At 35.6% G+C, this 20,202-nt stretch overlaps 2 protein-coding genes and 1 long non-coding RNA gene across 5 annotated transcripts; 1 reads left to right on the top strand and 2 right to left on the bottom strand.

Annotated features, from left to right (window-relative positions):
* Window positions 1–1,077: 1,077 nt before the first annotated feature.
* Window positions 1,078–13,539, top strand: LOC131520298 (uncharacterized). The gene is made up of 3 exons (XR_009266029.1): window positions 1,078–1,149; window positions 1,346–1,463; window positions 13,162–13,539. It is a non-coding gene; the product is annotated as an uncharacterized LOC131520298 (long non-coding RNA).
* Window positions 2,088–4,047, bottom strand: LOC131520292 (gastrula zinc finger protein XlCGF7.1-like). 2 transcript variants are annotated; one of them, XM_058744401.1, is made up of 3 exons: window positions 3,910–4,047; window positions 3,187–3,393; window positions 2,088–3,070 (listed from the first exon to the last, which is right to left on the bottom strand). In XM_058744401.1, exons 2-3 carry the CDS (start codon window positions 3,239–3,241, stop codon window positions 2,304–2,306), a joined length of 822 nt encoding a protein of 273 aa, XP_058600384.1. In that variant the 5' UTR covers window positions 3,242–3,393; window positions 3,910–4,047; the 3' UTR covers window positions 2,088–2,303. The 2 variants fall into 2 exon arrangements, with proteins under 2 accessions (XP_058600384.1, XP_058600383.1); XM_058744400.1 differs by lacking the exon at window positions 3,910–4,047 and adding an exon at window positions 3,561–3,825.
* Window positions 5,003–19,835, bottom strand: LOC131520289 (uncharacterized). 2 transcript variants are annotated; one of them, XM_058744397.1, is made up of 7 exons: window positions 19,484–19,835; window positions 16,104–16,187; window positions 15,743–15,831; window positions 13,153–13,338; window positions 12,749–12,886; window positions 9,283–9,475; window positions 5,003–5,548 (listed from the first exon to the last, which is right to left on the bottom strand). In XM_058744397.1, exons 1-7 carry the CDS (start codon window positions 19,728–19,730, stop codon window positions 5,241–5,243), a joined length of 1,245 nt encoding a protein of 414 aa, XP_058600380.1. In that variant the 5' UTR covers window positions 19,731–19,835; the 3' UTR covers window positions 5,003–5,240. The 2 variants fall into 2 exon arrangements, with proteins under 2 accessions (XP_058600380.1, XP_058600379.1); XM_058744396.1 differs by lacking the exon at window positions 19,484–19,835 and adding an exon at window positions 16,833–16,966.
* Between the last annotated feature and the right edge of the window lie 367 nt (window positions 19,836–20,202).

Here is a 20,202-nt window from a genome sequence, read left to right as displayed (position 1 = left end):
GAGATTAAGGAAATATGAGATACGGACTATAAATGCCATTTGTGCCATACATTGGTTTTTACTGCTAAAAATCATCAAATATCATTGTTATGTTTTAGAATAAATATATCAAAATATGTATAAAAACAAAACTGTTTAAACTTATCAGATAAATATTTTATAATAGAGTTGATCTCATTCTTCATTGATCTCAATGGACCGTCTGCAGTAAAGTGTAAAGATGAATTATTGTGCACCTAGCACTCCTTGCTGTCATTAAAAGAGGAAAAGTGATCAAGCGCATCCATTACAAATATGTCTAAATTCACATGATTTTGGTTTAACTTTTGCGTAATGAATTTATGTAATTTCAGTGCTTATCTCCATTAATGAGAGTGGAATATTTAATGTAAATGTGTATCTATCGTTGTTTCTACTTCATTAATTTTCTCACTCCAGGAAAAAGAGTTGTACGCATGGGTCAGAGTTAAGTGAATTTGCGTATATTTTTGCGTCAAGTTTGTTTTTATAAATCCCAACTTTTGCGTAGGAAGTGGCGTACGCCTCTTTCGGGGCTGGTTTTGTGCGTACGCAACGGTTATAAATGAGGCCCCAGATCTTTGATGTTAGTTCTTGTTAATACAATCAAATGTAGATGTCAGATTATCATTAAAAAGATTATGCTCATTTAGTTAGATTTCCTCTATTAAATCACACTTATAGTCCTAATTATTTCACAGCCACTGAATCTGTCGAATTTAAGTTTTGTAACCTTAATATCAATAATGAAGAATCGAGAATGGAAACCAAACAGTTTGTTCCTCAGTATCTTCATAAATCATTCTGCAGGATTCTGGATAGCTGACAAATGAAAGAGCTGAACTGGCTTCCACTTTCTTAAAGTTTTACATGTTATACTGTTATACTGAAGTTTTTTGTGTCCCTAAGCTGCACCTTCAAAGCAGTGCCACACCCCTCTTAGCCTGTTCAGTTCCCTGTTAGCCCCAAGCTCCACCCACACAATCTCAAGCCAATTAGAGCTATCTCTCAGACCTTATTAGCTGCACCTGTGTCCACAACCTGCCCTTTTTGTTGCATGTGTTTACACAGTGCAGAGGACTGCGTTTTACTCTTTACTGTGTTTTTTCCTGCGTGTGCGTAATTGACCATGTAAGTGCCTTTGTTTGATGCTTAAATATTTTGTATGACTTAAGTTTGGCCTAAATGTTTATTTTCATGCTTTCTCTAGTTCCTGTTTAGACATGCGTTTTATTTAATGTGCAGTTGATGTAACATTGTGGTTGCCTTGTACCTTATTTAGCATTGTTTATTGGTAAACTAAAATGTATATCTATTCCCTTTATAGAAACCACACGCACATCTAGATGCACAAAACCTCCTTGGATAAACTTTCCTATACCTGGTTTGACTAGACTGGACCTGTTCTTACCGACAGCTCCACTGGCTTCAAGCTACCTACCTAAGTACTTGCTACCTTCTTTTCATACAGTCTCAGAAATAAAGGTACAAAAGCTGTCACTGGGGCGGTACCTTTTCAAAAAGTACATGTTTGTACCTAAAGGGTCCATTTTGGTACCTTAAAGGTACATATTAGTACTTAAAGTGTACATATTTGACCCTAATAGGTACAAAAGTGTACCTTTTGAAAAGGGACCGCCCCAGTGACAGCGTTTGTACCTTTTTATTTCTGAGTGTATAACACAAATTAAAATTAAAATCAATTAAATCAAGATAAATGGGAACATTTAAAATGTAGTCTACCAATGAAACATTGCTTTACAGAATTAATGCAGTTATTAAACAGCTGACACTGCCGAATACACAGAAATGTCGAGGGACTTGTTTGATATCAGCTTCCTAACACACAAAAAAAGTTAGTAACAGTTCCAATAGTTCCCTAATTTTATGAAGATCCACTGTAAATGAATCGCGTTTTATTGGCATCAAACGCTAAACAAAATCATTACCTTTGAAAGCTATTTTAAAATCTGTTCCTGCCTCTGAATTAGAAGAACAGGTTAAAACATTTAACTAAAATACTATAAGGGACTATTTATTTTTACATCACTTAAAATCATACAAAAACAAAACATTAAATATTTTTTATTTTTGCTATTATACAGAACCCATGTACAATCACAGGAAAAAACATAATTAACCAAGCTTAACACGCATGCCAGAAATGTGCAAATTTATAAATGCATATCCATCCATTAATAAATTAAATGTAATGACACACTTCATCCCGAATTTAAGTTTTTTTTTTTTTAAAAGCACTCAAATCTCTAGCAAACATTTGCTCACTATGACACAGAACAATGTTTTTCCATATGAATCACAAGACTACGTAAAAGTTTAAAACTCTCTCCACACTGAGTGCAGTGATACGGCTTCACTCCAGTGTGAACTCGCTCATGTACTCTCAAGTGTTCAGGCCGAATGAAACTCTTGTCACAGTATGAGCACTTGTGAGGTTTTTCTCCAATGTGAATTTTTAAGTGCCTTTTTAAATCACCAGCTGTAATAAAGCTCTTTCCACACTCACGACACGCATGATCTCTCTTGCCGGTGTGTATTATCTGGTGTTGTTTACAATTGCTCCGCTGTGTAAAACTCTTTCCACAGTAAGAACAGCAATAAGGCCTCTCATTTTTATGCAACTTCATGTGTCGACTGAGACCTGACAACGAATTGAAATCTTTACCACACTGATCGCAGTTATACGACTTTCTTCTAGTGTGAACGTGCAGATGATTTTTGAGACTATCTGTATTTGTGACAGTCTTTTTTTTACACTGAGGGAGGTTGTGCTGTTTCTCTCCATTGTGTTTTTTCTGATGCCGTTTATAAGTGTCCAGTCGTGAATAGCTCTTTCCACACTGAGTGCATGTGTACGATTTCTCTCCAGTGTGGACTATCATGTGCTTTGTAAGGTATCCTTTGCACTTGAAACTCTTTCCACACTGCGAGCAGGTGTGCAGCTTTTTGTTTTTTGTTTTTTGAGTGTTGAAGTCACGTTTCTCCTCCACTTCATTCGGTTCTTGTCTTTGCTCTTTCGTCTCCAACCTGTCTAAAACAAACAAGTTAAAGTCAGTTCAAGTAAACACTGCATTTGCCATCCATGTCGGCCTACTACTTAATATTTCACAGATTCCAAAACAGTGTGAATCATGAATGGACACCAACCTGTTTGTTCCTCAGTGTCTTCATGTTTTATTCTGGATGGTTCTGCATCACTCATGTCTTCAATCTCCTCTTTAATAAACTCCGTCTTTAACAGTCAGACAGATTTCAGCTGCTGCACCTGGAGTTTGTTCTTCTCTTGTAGGATGATGTGAATATTCTCCAGTATTTATAGGTGAATTGTTGTGGGAGGGGCTTCACTGTCCGACACTGAGACCCACAAAAAAGGTGAAAAAGTGACTCAATTTATACCGAACGTATTTGTGACCCTCTCTGTGAAATCCGGGCTAAATTCTCAATCTAATTATGAGATAAGCATCAAAGTTTGATTTCAACCATTAACTTCATTATGATTTCAATCTTTGATATGGTCTTACTCAGTCAATATTCACTTCAGTTTCATTTTCACAGAATGTCATTTGCCTTATGAAGGATGATTTTACGTAGAAAACTGTAAATCACACACAAAAAAAGACTTTAGCTGGGTTTTCACATCCAGGGTCACATTTGTAAAGTAAAGCGGTATATAACAGCTCTATAAGATCTTATCTTTATGTAACCCAGGACTCTAAATAACGATAAAGGGTTAAATTCTTAAATTATAACTTGCTTGGCACATCATTTCTTAACCATGTTAGCATCAAACAAAACAAAACAAAGAAAAACTCACGTATATTCAATACTAATACAAAAGCAGTGCGTATATATTTATTAATAGTTAAATACCTCTTCTATCAAGGTGGTTCATGTCAAATTCTGTAAATCGGGAACATTTCTCAAATGTTGCAACATACAGACTAAAAATATACACATTTCTTCTCCTTCCTCGTCTTCCTTTTCTTCTTCTTCGTTTTTAACGGCGGGTGGCAACCAACGTAAATAAGTGCATTACCGCCACCTTCTGCTCCGGAGTGTTATATATTGATCAGTCCAGTCTCTCTAATAAAACCAAAGACTTCACTGTTAATTTAACTTTACCATTTTATTAAAACCTCAATTAAAATCTTGAACTCCTTTTTTTTTTTTTTTTTCTTGATTTACTCTATAATTTTCCCCTTTCTTGTTTGCGAAGCTTTTGTACTTCTTTTAAAATCAAGCATTTAGCATCCTCTTGTTCACTTACAGAAGCCTTCAGTTATTTACCCTACTGTTAGTGATGCGCTCTTCACACACGGAAACAAATCTTTAAAAGATTAACCGCTTCAGCTGGGGCCTCATTTATAAAGTGTGCGTATGCACAGATTTGATCTTGATGAAATTCCATTAAATATCAGAACACACTCACACTGCCTTGCAATATAAGTTGCTTTTAGACTAATGAGAGTTGTTTTTTTGTTCTGAAACTTACACAATGTTTTTATAGTACAGTGACCTCTTATGTAAAAAGATCAAGGGAATTTTGGTTTCTCAGTTCATGACCCCTATAAGATCCAGCCCTGGACACCAGATCCTGTCGGAAAAGATTTGTCTGGTAACAGAGCAATAGTCTAATACCCAAAACACATTAACAGCAAATCTTGTCATGGTACCCAAAACTGTATTAACAGCCTTCTTTGAGCCAAAAAGTAGACTGAGCAGAAGCTGGAGTCGAAGTCATGATGATAAAAAAGGAGCAGAGTTTATTCTCAGAGCTCACAAGTAAACTGCTTCACAACAACATCCCATAAACCTTGAATTTTCATAAACGTTATTCATGAAGACAAACAGCCCCTGAGATATACAGTCATAAGACTTCACAACAATGGAAAAATAATATAAAAAGCAACTATAATATAATATAAAGGACTAATTAACAAACGAATCAATGTTATAAGGGCTATAATGATTATTATAAATGATTATATGATTTAATGGAATGATGAAATGATTATAAATGAACATAAAAGAAAGTAAAGTACAACACAAATGTATGATTGCTCTCTTGAAGCAAAACACACGCATTTGAGATTAGAGTTGTGAATATAATTATGATTCATTTTGCAGTTTTACGTTTTTTAAAAGGTTCATGTGACCAAAAGACTGGTGTGAAGACACCTCTGATTGGTCAAATGCTCTAGTCATGATGCCCTGTTAGACTTAAGTTTGTGCTGTTGGGCCACAAACTGAGCCTTCAGTATAGCCAGCTGAGTGTCTTCCTCACTGATATCCAGATGCCACACAGCCCTGACCGTTCCCCCAAAATGGGGAAACATCAGAACCTGGACCCCCTGGCCCAGAGCCTTCACCTCTTCTTCATCTACGCCTGCCATGCGCTTGCAGAACTCTGCGGGGCTCATCTGGGTGTCCCGCAGACGGAACCTCAAAATGTTGGTTTCCACAGTGTCCAGATCCAACTGGTACAGAGGAGGGTCACACTGTAACAATGCTACAAGAGAAAAGGCAAAAGACATTCCATCAGAATCTTGAAATGGAACTTTAGATATTTAAATCTGGCTCGGTGGAACACAAAAGGAAGCATTTAAATAATCACATTTTAAATGCACTGAATGGGGACTGAAAAACTTTTAAGCTTCAAAAAGGGCACTATGTCCATATGACTTGTATGCGCATTATATTCCAAGGCTTCTGGAGTCATACAATTGCTTGTGTGAAAAACAAACCATCATTCAAGTCATTATTCACTGGCATACGATACAGTTACCTGCTGCATTCACTGAGTCATTGAGTTGAACTCGAGGACCAAATCTATTTGATTTGATAGACAGAATCATTAAAACGGTCTTTTATACCCTTTGAAGCTTGAAAGCCCCTGTCTGAAATTAAAAAGAGGAAAAAAGGTCACCTTTTGTCATCCCTGGAAGAAAGAAATAGGTTTCTAAGACCATGAGGGTGACTAAATAATCAGTGGCGGAGCTAGAGTTTTATACATGGGGTGGCCAAGGCTAATTCAGGCGGTCCATGGACCATGACAGAAAATCAGTGTATAACTCCAACCTGGCATAAATAAAGCATGAATAAATCCTACAATTGCTTCACATTAACACACATTAGCTATACATTCCTACTTTAACTTCAAATGTTAGTCAATTGAAACTTATTTCTCTTAATTCTATCACCTCATTAACCAGTGGCTGGAGCAGCCTGGAGTGAGAATTCTTCATGAATAATTAACAAGCCTGCGATTAACACTACCAGTCAAAAGTTTTAGAACAGTAAGATTTTTAATGGTTTTTTTTAATTCTCTTCTGCTCACCAAGCCTGCATTTATTTGATCCAAAATACAGCAAAAGCAGTAGCCTAATATTGTGCAATATTTTTACTATTTAAAATAACTGCTTTCTATCTGAATATATTTTAAAATGTAATTTATTCCTGTGACTTCAAAGCTGAATTTTTAGCTCAAAAAAACATGTATTATTATTATTATTATTATTATTGAAAACAGTCGAGTAGAATTTTTTCAGGTTTCTTTGACGAATGGAAAGTTCAGAAGAACAGCATTTATCTGAAATAGAAATCTTTTGTAACATTATAAATGTCTTTATCATCTGTCTTTTGATCTATTTAAATCATTCTTGCTAAATAAAAGTATTAATTTCTATAATCCTCCCCCCCAAATAAAAAAAATTAATAAAATAAATTATACTGACTCCAAGTTTAAAAAAAAAAACTTATTTCAGATAAATGCTAATCTTTTGATCTTTGAATTTATTAAAATAATCCTGAAAAAATTTACTCTATTGTTTTAAATATTTATAATAATGATAAAATGTTTCTTGAGCAGCAGATCAGCATATTAGAATGCTTTCTGAAGGATCATGTGACACTGAAAATGCAGCTTTGATCACAGAAATATATTACATTTTAACATATATTCAAATAAAGCAGTTATTTTAAATGATAAACATACTGTATTTCCCAATATTACTGCTTTTGCTGCATTCTGGATCAAATAAATGCAGGCTTGGTGAGCAGAAGAGAATTCTTTAAAAACATTAAAAATCTTACTGTTCTAAAACTTTTTTGACTGGTAATGTACACTTTTTTTTTTTTTTTTTCATTTTTTCTAAACTAAACTATACAGGGAACCCTATTGTTAAGGTAACAATTGGTTTGTATACAAGTTCATATTAAACCATTTTTATAATAATATCTATTCATTTTTATTATAATAAAAAAAGCAATTATGAGTAAATATTTAAATGTCTATTTTTCTCACAAGTTTATGGACACTGGGTGGATTTTTTGACTGAACTGTTCCATTGAATTGATTTATTTTTACAGTTTCAGTTCTGACTAACTTGTGTTTTCTTTTTTAATGCTTTAATTTAGTTTCTGATTTCTGAAAGACCCACTGTGGTGAAAATCAAGTTTGTAACATTGTTAACATGCCATTTCATCAGTCAACACCATTGCTGAGCAAACTGCAGTGGTTCCAAAGACAGTTTTAAAAAATATGGTTTGAATCATCCGCCGTTTCCAACCATCACAAACATGTAACCAATCACATCAGCATGCTGGTGGGGCTTTTTATATAATTAGCCAACTGTATCTACCTAAGAATGTTGATTTTAAGAAGGTAGCTGTCTGAGATGGCTCATGGGAACATGAGCAGCGTCCCAAACAACGCACTATACACTATGCACACTATGCTACTGTGTAGTGTATGAATTACATAAGGTTATTTTTTGACTCATAATTGGAGTCTGATAGTCCCTCCCCCTCTGCTACATGATTACAGCTGTGACAGTTGAGTGCATGAAGTGTCCAACATTTGTTTTTTCCAGTTATTTAAGTGCATCATCCGGGTATTTAAAATGCACTTTCTTTACTGGAATTTTCAGTGTGAACTCTAATACACGGCACAGAATAGTGCATAAGTATGTGAATTGGGATACACCTATGGTTTATGTAACATTAGCAACACTTTATTAGCTGTTTGATAATGTAGTCAAGCCAAAGGCTAATGACATCAATTACCATTATGTGTCTGATGTTGTAGAGAGTGATAAATAAAATACATTGACTTGTAGACAACCATGTATAATCATAAAAATGATCTGAAATCAATATTTGAGCAAGTACATTATCAGCCAGTGTTCAAAACTATCGCCTTACTTTAGCCCGATTCACAGCGGTTAGCTTATAATAATGTTTTCTAATTTGAGTGGTACGGGTAGGTTTTCGGCGGATTGTAATCCAGAAAGGATTATGTGTTTATGAAACACATGTGACTGAAATTAAATTATTCCGATTACAGATAACTGGGATTACACAGGATTCGTATTTTAAAGAGAACCAGTTCGAAGGAAGAATAATTTGGTTTTTGGGTTAAAAGAATTTAATATGAAATTCGAATAGTATGACAATTAGAGATTAGACTGTACAGAAATTGAAATCACACTAATACATAGCCTACACGTAGTCACGCAATGCTGATGTTGTTAACATTAACAATTTGAGAACAAAGTATCACAATAATAATTATTTGCAGCACGGTTATATATGATATGAGATAATCAATCGTAATATTTAATCACCTTTTATTGTAGCGTGATTTATTGTAATGCTTTCTTTCCTCAGTTGGTCAGAACAAACGTGGCAGACTTGTTACTTGTTCTGATGACAATATCCGGTGAAAAGTCTTATTTGGGCCATATATTCCAAGATGTGTGATTCCTGAGTACATTATCCACACCAGCGAGGTGACTGACAGCCACACATACACCGCAAAACATTAGATTCATCCGCGCTGGAGCCATGCCGGAGCACAACCCACGCAAGGAAGATAATTCCACAAGTAACTGCAATTGCAGGTTTCAAACAGAGATGGCGACAAAGAGGCAAAACTTACAGAATGCAGCTTTAAGTTAACCGAGTTAAAGTGGATCAGGTAGCCTGATCTGGTGTGATTGAGTGGAGGTGGGGACTAGTTTGCATATTCATGCTTACTTGTTAAAGCTCCATTAAACTCCTTAACTCCATTTTATGTTAAAGCCAATTTAGAGCATTTAGAATAATATATTTCTTTAATTCTTTTATAATTATTATGGTCTACGAGAAGGTCTTCATCATGCAAAGGCTAACTAAATCATTACACCTACAGTGCATGTACAGTGTTGTTCTGAGGGTGGAAGGAAATCTATAGGGTTCTGTCACCTTGAGCAAAGCTTCTGGTGTTCCTGTGGTCCTCCTCCAGTCTGCCAATCATGTCTGACAGGGCAATTTTACCAGCTGCTGCCAAGATACCCAATTGGCGCATTCCACCGCCAAGTGCCATGCAGGCGCGTACTGCTCTCTGTATGAAATCTTTTGACCCACCTAGCATGGTGCCCACAGGTGCCCCGAGTCCCTGCCAACGAGCAAATCAGATCAGATTTCCAGCTCTTCACGTGAAAACAAACAAAGAAAACATTCAGTACAGTCAGTCTTCGAATTGTGTCAAAGCTCTTGGTGGGTCCCCTAACCAGCCCCCAAATTAAATAAGTAAAAAAAAAAACCTTATATAAGTATGATTCACATTTTTTTTCTTGTCGTTGTATTTTTGAGAAAACCTAATTCTAAGATAAAAGCTTATTTTATGATGACCAGTGAATTATGTGTACCAAACAATCACTAAGCAAAAAATAATTAAATATCTAGCCTAGGGATGTGCAATATAGACAAAATATGATATCTCGATATTTTCTGGGATTTTATCGATAACGATAATCAGACAATCTTTTCCTGAGTGTGTCGCTGCAGGACTGCCGTGGACAGCTGACTCCTATAGTTTTTGATAACCTATTCTGCATATTCTGTGTGGTCAGTCAAATTATTATATTTAATCAATAAAGTCAATTAGAATAATAAGACATAAATAAAATCATTATCAACAAAATTAAAATTAATCTTTGCAATGCAGAGGAAACACAGAAGCTGCATCTGAAGACGTGTTTATGTATTTATTTACACGCTGTTTAAGGCAGGACATGAATGCATTTAACCTCCAGTTACAAATGCATAAATAATGTTTTGATATTTTAATCCTAAAATGCTGAATACTGATATTTGAAATTATTTTAAAAAATGAAAAGGTGTGAAATTAAATGTGAAATTAAAACCGCCAGTAGGTGGCAGCAAGTCACTGTTAATTAGTGAGTCATTGCGATTGAACCGAATCATTTAAATGGTTGATTCATTCAGGAACGAAATAAGGAACGGTCACAATCCTTATGGGAGGTCCAGGAACCCCCAGCCCCCTCAATTTCGAAAACTGAGTACAGTACAGTTCAGATATAATTTTTGTATTTAATGGATGCATGTTTACTCACCATCCATCCTAATGCACTTATTAGGGGGCTTTCACACAGAACATCTTTTTTTGTTAAAAAAAACATTTTCCTTTCATGTCATACTTTTTACATTTTATTATCCACCCTGAGTTATTTTAGTATCTTTTATGTACTATTTATTAGTATTTTGAATTGCTTTTATTTTGTATTTTATTATCTGCTTTTGTCACCTTTTTAAAAATATATATATATTTATTTATTTATTTATTAGTAGGCTACTCAAACTTATTTTAGTTAGCTGCCAGCATTTTTAAGTTGAATTATTTTAGGTTTTATATGATCTTTTTTCCATTTTTAGCTTTATTTTCATGACAACTATATTGAAAACTTCAGTTAAAAGGTTTTAGTTTAAGGTAAAAATAACAACATTGCCAAATTGTAATTGTAAAATAGTTTTCATGCCAAAAACAAGCTTTTCCATTTTCCAAACTCTCTCTGAATTTTAAACTTAAACTGACACTTTTTCTAAAAAAAAAGAAGAAAAAAAAAAGCAACGTTTGGTTGGTCATGTGATCTGCTCCAAGTAAAATAAAACCTGTCCTGTGTGAACACCTTTCAATATGTCTTGCATTCATATTTACATGTATGAATAAGCTATGGCGTACATTGCACAACATATATGACAACTTACAAATCACTCAACTATAACCACTCAAGTACAAATGCATCAAAAATAATCAAACGGCTGTTATATGAGCAGGTACACGTTTATAAATGACACCTGAAATGTAGGTGGTTGCTTTTTCCCTGAACGTTTGTAGTCAGGACAGGCAGAAGATTTGATATTTTATATATTTGATATTTTGAGTAATGAGGAGGACATTTCAAATCCTAGATGATACGATGTGATTCCAGGTGTGTTATCAGAGGAAAGTGCCATCACATTTTGATGATATGAATAAAATAAGACTTGATAATCTGGATGTGTGAGACACCTTCAGGGTGCAGGTTATAAAGTACATGAGCACTGACTTTAACAAGGTCATTTTCAATGCTTCACACTTAAACTGATTTCTCCTGCTTTTGGTGGAAAACTCTGCAGATTCTGTTTCTCACTGCCCTGTGTTATTTTGTTCAAAATTACTGAAATAACGTCTCTGGAGAAGCACTAAACTACTGCTGGTTTATAATAAGTACTTTTTTTTAAATTATGAAAATATCACCGCTGTTCAAGGTGAATTTGTTGCTGCATTTTTCTGTGCCTTTTCGATTGTCAAATTATGTTTCTTCTTTCTCTCACATAAAGATTTTATTGGCCTGCTGGCAGTCATAAAACAACCTACATTGTGCTGAAATAAAGACTAGTCATTCCTAAAAAAATTAATCAAAATAAACACACACACACACACTTCTGTTCAAACTTAAGATTTTATGCTTTCAAAAGAAGACTCTTATGTTTTTCTTAAATACTATAAGAACAGTAGTATTACTTAATATAACTTTTTTCTATTCTAATATATTTTTTAAATGCAATTTATTCCTGTGATGCAAAGCTGAATTTTTATCAGCCATTACTCCGGTCATCAGTTTTACATGATCTTTCAGAAATCTTTTTAACATGTTGATTTGGTGCTCAGGAAACATTTCTTATTATTATCCATGTTAAAAACAGTTGTGCTGCTTAACATTTTTGTGACATTTTCCAGGATTCTTAAATAGGAAGTTCAAAATTGATCAGTTCAAAGTATCCTTAATTTAAAAAAATCAATAGTAAAAAATTGTATTGACACCAAACATTTAAATGAATTGAAATAATTGATTGTAAAAAATCTAAACAAAATGTTGTATTAACATTAACTTCATATCAGACATGCAATGTCTTATGTAGCAGAACTGAAAGAATTAGAACATCTTTCTGAGCCACACATATAAAAAAAAAAATAGCCATAATAGAATAACAGAAATTGTATTATCATAAAGTGAACCATAAATGATGTTTCATTAACAAAGTTCGGGAGGAACACGTCCGATACTTAGCCTAATTAGACACAAGTGGTACGCCATCAAGCTAATCAACACACGGGTATAAATACAGCTGACATACCTCCATTCATCTGACGGCTAATCAGCATCCCTCCACCACCCCTTCTCCACTATTATCACTAAAGTTCTCAACACACTAGGGGGGGGTACTCTAGGTTCGGGCAATTCCCGAGCTCGGAGCCCTTCCCCAGGACAGCACGCCAACAACGTATTACCATACTCGCCAAATACGCATTACGTTACTCGTGCTAAATATATGTAAGTGTGAACTCGTGAAACAAGCATGGTCAGAGAATGTGAGTGCTTACCTTGGACAGACACACACTGACAGAGTGGCAGTGCTGCAGTATAGCGGAGGGTTGGACGCCCAGAGCCACAGCTGCATTCACCACCCTCGCTCCATCCATATGCACAGCCAAACCAAACTTATCAGCCACAGAGCGAAGCTTTGGGTGAGAAAAACATGCAGTTATGCAGGTAAAAGGGTTCTACTTTTTTTTTTTTTTTTTTTTTACTTAGTGTAACATGGATGTGCCTCATTTGTCAGATCTGAGGCAATACACGAAACACTTTGTGCTTTAGTGCTGAATAAATCAGTCTGTTAAATCACTCGTTTACATTGCGTCACTGCTCAGAGTTTAGCCCCAGGTGTATGGCTGCCTTAACATGTTCTCTCTCTCACATGTATAATGATGTTTAACCAATATCTAACCTCCTGCAGGAAGGAGAGTGGGAGGACGCGGCCTCCCTGAATATTGTGCGTGTTTTCCACACAAACCAGGCGGGAGCGTGGGTAGTGTGGGTTAGGGTAACTGTGACGGATCTTGGAGATCAGCTGGTCAAGGTCAAAGGTGCCATCGCTGAGGGTGGTGACTACTGCAGAATGGACGCCTGCAAGCTATGAACGAGAACAAGAGCACATTTTATTTCAGCCGACAGATAATGTGGTATATGGGTGCTTCTTCAACTATGGGCACATTTGGACTTAAAATAAACTCTAATAAAACACACATTTCATACCCCCACTAGTTAATTTAGTTGGTCTACCAACAAAGTTCAACAGTAAAAATACGCTACCATTCCAAAGTTTGGGGTCAGTAAGGACCCATTAAATTGATCAAAAGTCACAGTAAAGACTTTTAAAAAATATGTTACAAAAATGTTTCTCTTTTTCAAACAAATGCAAAAAATAAATAAAAGGTTTCCATAAAATATTAAGCAGCATAATTCTTTTCAATATTGATGAAAGCAGTATATTAGAATGATTTCTGACGACGGCCACTGAAAATTCAGTTTTACCATCACAGGAATAAATTACATTTTAAAATACACAGTCATGGCCAAAAATATTGGCACCCTTGGCAAAGAAGGCTGTGAAAATGACTCTGCATTGTTAATCCTTTTGATCTTTTATTTTAAAAAATCACAAAAATCTAACCTTTCATTGGAGAATAAGAATTTAAAATGGGGGAAAATATCATTATGAAATAAATGTTTTTCTCAAATACATGTTGGACACAATTATTGACACCCCTAGAAATTCTTAGCAGTAAAATATCTCTGAAGTATATTCCCATTCATATTCACAATTTTGAGCACTCCAGGGTGATTATGAACATGAAATTATCCAGCCATGGCTTCCTGTTTCACAGAAATATAAATAGGAGGGAAAACAAAGCCCAAATTCCCTTAAACATTCATCACAATGAGAAAAACCAAAGAATATATTTCTGATGTGCAGCAAAAGATAATTGAGCTTCACAAATTAGTGAAGTGGCTTTAAGAAAAGAGCCAGAGCAGTGAAAATTCCCATTTCCAGCATCAGGGCAATAATTAAGAATCAACATAAAATGTTAGGAAACTGCCTGGAAGAGGAAATGTGTCTATATCGTCCTAATGCACGGTGAGAAGGAGAGTTTGAGCGGCTAAAGACTCTCCAAGGACCACAGCTGGAGAATTGCAGAAAATAGTTGAGTCTCGGGGTCAGAAAACCTTAAAAAAAAAAAGATCAAACAGCACCTACATCAGCACATGTTGTTTGGGAGGGTTTCAAGAAAACTTCTCCTCGCTCATCCAAAAACAAACTCCAGCATATTCAGTTATCAGACACGACTGGAACTTCAAATGGGACTGGCTTCTATGGTCAGATGAAACTAAAAAATGAGCTTTTTAGCAGCAAACACTCAAGATGGGTTTGGTGAACACAGGGATAAAAAGTACCCCATGTGTACAATGAAATATACTGCTGTATTTTTGATGTTGTGGGCCTATATTTCTGCTGGAGGTCCTGGACATCTTGTTTAGACACATGGCATCATGGATTCTATCAAATACCAACAGATAAAAATCAATAAGTGACTGACTCTGTTAGAAATCTTATAATGGGCCATGTTTGGATCTTCCAACCGTACAATAATCCAAACACAAACCTCAAAAACAACACAAAAATGGGTCACTGAGCACAAAACCAAACTTCTGCTGGCCATTCCAGTCCTCTGACCTGAACCCTGTAGAACATGAGTGAACTGAAGAGAAGAAGCAGCAACATGGAGCTGTGAATCTAAAGGGTCTGGAGTGATTCTGGATGAAGGAATGGTCTCTGATCTCATCAGGCATTATAGGAGAACATTTAGAGCTGTTAAACTGACAAATGGAGGTTTCAAAAAGTATTGAATAAAAGGGTGCCGTTAATTGTGGCCAATGTGTATTAGAGAAAAACATTTATTTCATAATGATATTTCCCCCCGTTTTAAAATCTTATTATCCAATAAAAGGTTAGATTTTTGTGATTTTTTTTTAAATAAAAGATCAAAAGGATTAACAATGCAGATTAATTTTCACAGCCTTCTTTGATCATATTTACCAAGGGTGCTGATATTTTTGGCCATGACTGTATACTAAATACTAAAATATACTATTTATTTTATTATTATTATTATTATTTATCAAATAAAGCTAGCCTTGGTCAGCATTTCAAAAACAATTAAAAAAAATCTTACTGACCTCAACCTTTGAAATGGTGGTTTAAAGTGCATCACAGAACAAATTACATTTTATAAAACATCATGAAAATTTCCACCACATCTCTGAATTATAATTGTTTAATAGCATTCTGGTGGAAATAACATTTTAATGTTGTGGAATAAATTGTCTGGGTCCTTTATATGCTACATAAATAATGTAGTTGTCATGCAGTATTTAATTACAAATTATATTGATATAAGATTACAAGAATAACAAATGGCATAACATGAGAGTCAAAGAACATGTAAGAGACAAATAAATCCCCCATTAGTTCATACCTGTGCACTTCCTCCCTGTTCGTAAACGTAAATATGAGAGAGATCACCTACTATCATCTCATCACCTCTTTCTCTGCAGTGTACCATAACTGACACAAAGATTAAGGAAAGAAATATGAGGGCAACATATGTGTTTGGAAGAACAGCTCTGCTGTATGTTACTGCAACATCTGGTCACTAACAAGAACGGAAATAGTGAGCCATTTCTATGAGCTAAAGCACAAATCAATATCAATTTGAAATAATACCACAGTGACACTGGAAAACAGCATAATACGTGTCCATTTTACCTCAAAGCTCTTACCAAGTGACAACTGTAAACAAGTTTTATTAATCATCCTGCACCATCCTGCAATCTCACCTGCAATCAGGTTACTCATCGTTGCTGTGGGGACAAATAAAGTCGCTTCCATGCCAAACATATCAGCAGCTCTTTTCTCTAGTTCTACAGAAAGAAGGGGGGATTTTATCAAATCGAATTTGATAAAAAATAAAACTGTAATATTGTGAAATATTATTACAATTTAAAATAACTGCTTTCTATTTGAATACATTTAAAAACTCATTTATTCCTGTGATGGGTGAATTTTCATTTGGTGCTCAAGAGACATTTCATATTAATGTTGAAAAACAGTTGTGTTAATATTTTTGTGGAAACCGTGATACTTTTTCCAGGATATAGGCCTACTTTGATGAAAGGAAAGTTCAAAAGAACATTTGAAATAAAAATCGTTTGTAACATTATAAATGCACTGTCACTTACATCAGTTGAATAAAAGTATTAATACCTATCTTATAAATATGAAATATAAATAATACAAAAATTACTGATCCCGAACTTTTAAACAGTGTCCGTAGTAGACAAAGTATAAGAGTATTTCAGTAACTCAGAAAGGTGGTTAACACATTATAATGTTGTAATGCAATGTAATAATCAGTAACATCTGATTATTAGCTGATAGTAGTTCTTATTTAACATAAGATGCAAAGCATGTCTGTAATTGGCTTACAGTGTAACGGATGTGACGCTCTTGCATGGCCATTATAGGAACAACAGGTAAGAGTACAGACCACAGGGGAGCAATGTTACCTCTGTTATTCATGTTCACAATTAAGCACGACTGGAACCTTTTAACTTATCCACCTTATTTTTCCCATAAGAGCAGGTGCGGTCTCATGTGTTGTGAGCATAGGCGGAGGGCGAACCAACTCCAGGGTAGCCTACGGCTAAAATGTGCCTATTGTTAGTGTAATCCTATTAACACGCACATCATAACCCCGTCTTTTAGTCAAGCACATATGGTACCCAATGAATAAAAATAAAACAAGGTAATTGCGACTTTTTATCTCATAATTTTTACTCTCTTGCAACTGTGAGTTTATATCTTGTAGCTAATTCTGACTAAAGGCATTGCACACTGAGTCCGAAATTTTCGCTCGTTAAAAAATGAATACGACCTCACGTTGTGTCAATCACGTTGCCTCCGAAACTTTCGTCCGTCAAAAAAAATTCGGATCAGGTTCGATTTTCTGCGTTTTCGCATCCGTAGCATGCATTTTGATAGGAAAGGATGGGGAATACGAAAAAACGGAAAAACGCATGCGAAAACTTCGGAGTCGGTGTGCAATGACCTTAATTCTGTCCAATTCCTTTTTTTTTTTTTTTTTTTTTTTTAATTCAGTGGCAGTGGCGGAACAATTTGGCTTCCATAAATACCATATGTGTCATGTAACAAAATAATTTTTTGCCCCGTTATAATCAATAAAGCTGCCTACAATGTCAAATGAATCTTACTTACATCGTATGTACATTTCCACTTTGTTATATGAGAGAATTCGCGAGTTTAGAATTCAGTCCAAAGGTCGCGGGTTCGAGTCTCTCGGTACTGGGGTTGTAGGTGGGGGGAGTGAATATACAGCGCTCTCTTCTACCTTCAATAACACGACTGAGGTAAGACCCATGAGCAAGTCACCGAACGCACAACCGCTCCCCGGGCGCAGCAGCAAAAATGACTGCCCACTGCTCCAGCTGTGTGTTTGTTCACTACTCACTACCAGGTAGTGTATGTGGTGCCCGGGCAGATGGGGGGCCCCTCCACAGCTGCTGTTGCAGCCTTTAAAAAAGTTCAGTTTTGGTTTTTAATGGCAAAGTATATTTAATTCGTTTCGTTTCTTTATTAAGTTTTTTTTTTTTAAATACCAAGCAGCCCGAGCGCCAGACAGTGAGTTGACCATATGTTTGATGAGTTTAACCTTCTCAAATAAACAATTTGAGACATACAATTTCATGCATTTCACAATATAAATTAAAAAATTTAAGATAAATGTGTGATACATATCAAATCGTTTGTGCTAAAAGTGGAAGCTGAAGCACGCTTTGAAGGACATGGAGGCACTATAGCAAGATTTTGTTTTTGCATTTGTTTTCTTAATAAGAGTGGAAAATTAAAATACGCTGTAATTTTTCCTCATAAAGGTAAGAGTAGCCTATACATCATTCGAAGCTGCAAACAGGCCTAGTTTTATTTGTGTGCACTCACAATATCAACAACATTTTGCTATTGTAAAATAAAGAAAACAAACAAACAGGTTGGTCTTGATCTTGAGCAGGAACACTTCACAAAAACTGAACCGAAACTCAGCAAATACTTGCCTCACTGACATGATAAATATATGCTATAAATTACTACTTTACAACGAAATAATTCAAATAAAAAATTAAAAGCTCTTCCATTAGCCTATGTAATCCATAAAGATGCATTTCTCTCTAAAGGCTCGTCAAATGAGGAAATATGGGGAGTCAGGGTCGTCAACTTCGTACTATTTTATTTTTATTTATTTATATTATTATTATTATTATTTTACACGCTAAAATAACTAAATAAGATTAAGGTCATACTATTTTAAGAATAAAGTCAAAATTACGATAATAAACTCATGTTATATTGCATGAAGTTAATGTGAAAATTACACTCATCATCCTGCATCAACCTGTCATAACAGGAAAAACTGTAATAAAATGTAGGCTTATAGATGTTTTTGAAACTCTAATTTATCGATTTCATGAGACATTCGTTTGTATCAAATTGTTCTGATTTTTCCCCAATATGCATTCAAATATTTATTCATGTTTATTTCGTGCTACAAATATTAAAGAGGGAAATATAATTGATTCACATTCCGCTTGAACTGAGGCCAATGTAGTTACCTCACTACAAATAAAAGAGTGCAAAACACATTTATTTTTTGTATCTGTTCTTAAAATTTACAGAAGGATGAGACTTTGTGTTATAATAAAAAAGCACAAAGCTTATTGCGATTATTGGGTGGCTTGCGTGCAATGAATGGACTTGAAAACGTTAAATATTATTTCCAAGAATTTATACCGTAATTAAAACAGCTTGTGAATAGTCACGTAACGTTATTTACATCAGAAAAATCAACAAGTTAACGAGTTGGAGCCCATTTCATCTGGGGGGCCCCATACAATTTTTGCATATGGGCCCGGGGCTGACTTGCTACGCCACTGCTCACTACTATGTGCACTTAGATGGGTGAAATGCAGAGCACAAATTCTCACCATACTTGGTCACACGTCCTTTCCTTCCTTTTTTCCTGTTATTGGAATTGCGAATGGCGGTCAAATAATAATTGCCAAATACGGCGTTGTAAAATAAGGTGGATAAGAATAAGAGTCTGACCTAACAGGAGCACGCAACTGACTGTGTGTCTATCTCTTACCATTCACCGTAGGGTCTTCTCCGAACACATTGTCTCCGACCTCTGCCTCTGCCATGGCTCGGCGCATGGCTGCTCCGGGTTGGGTGACTGTGTCGCTGCGGAGGTCCACGGTGCGAACGGCGGATCCCGTAACCACCTGCGGGGACCCATAGTACAGCCGCACCGGATCCACGTGAAAAACACAACGAGGTTTGTGGAAGCAATTACGGAGTAAACGAGCTGGAACCATTAGTGTTTTAGAGTACATGTCCTCTGCTTTGCACTATAATGTATCGGTATACTTCGCAATAGCTACTGCATCAGTTCACCAGACTTTACTGGTTTACTGTATTCGGTATACTGGAAAAACCAGCATGACCAACTCAAGGTGTGTTTTGGACAACCTGTCCTCCAACCAATACGCCCATATAGGTCGTTTGTCCAAATCCCTGAAATACGACCCATCAGAGCCTATACTACAATTGTGCCCCTATTGGCAATGGGACATTTGGTAGAGCATTGCGTTATACCACGATATGTAATCATGTAACCAACCACGTTTGAAAGCAACCTAGGGGGAAAAAAAAGAAGATATACAGCTGATCAATCAATTGCACAGCAAATACAATCAACAGATTACATGGGCAGAATAAAAGTCAGAAACATTTAGTAGGGATCAGTTATTTTGTTTGCTGTAGTAACATCTCATAAACCTCCATTTCCACTATCAAGGTAAATTG

This window comes from Onychostoma macrolepis, chromosome 15, assembly GCF_012432095.1.
Source record: "Onychostoma macrolepis isolate SWU-2019 chromosome 15, ASM1243209v1, whole genome shotgun sequence".
Classification (NCBI taxonomy): domain Eukaryota; kingdom Metazoa; phylum Chordata; class Actinopteri; order Cypriniformes; family Cyprinidae; genus Onychostoma; species Onychostoma macrolepis.
Note: the sequence above shows the minus strand (reverse complement) of the source record. Positions and strands in the feature narration are given on the sequence as shown.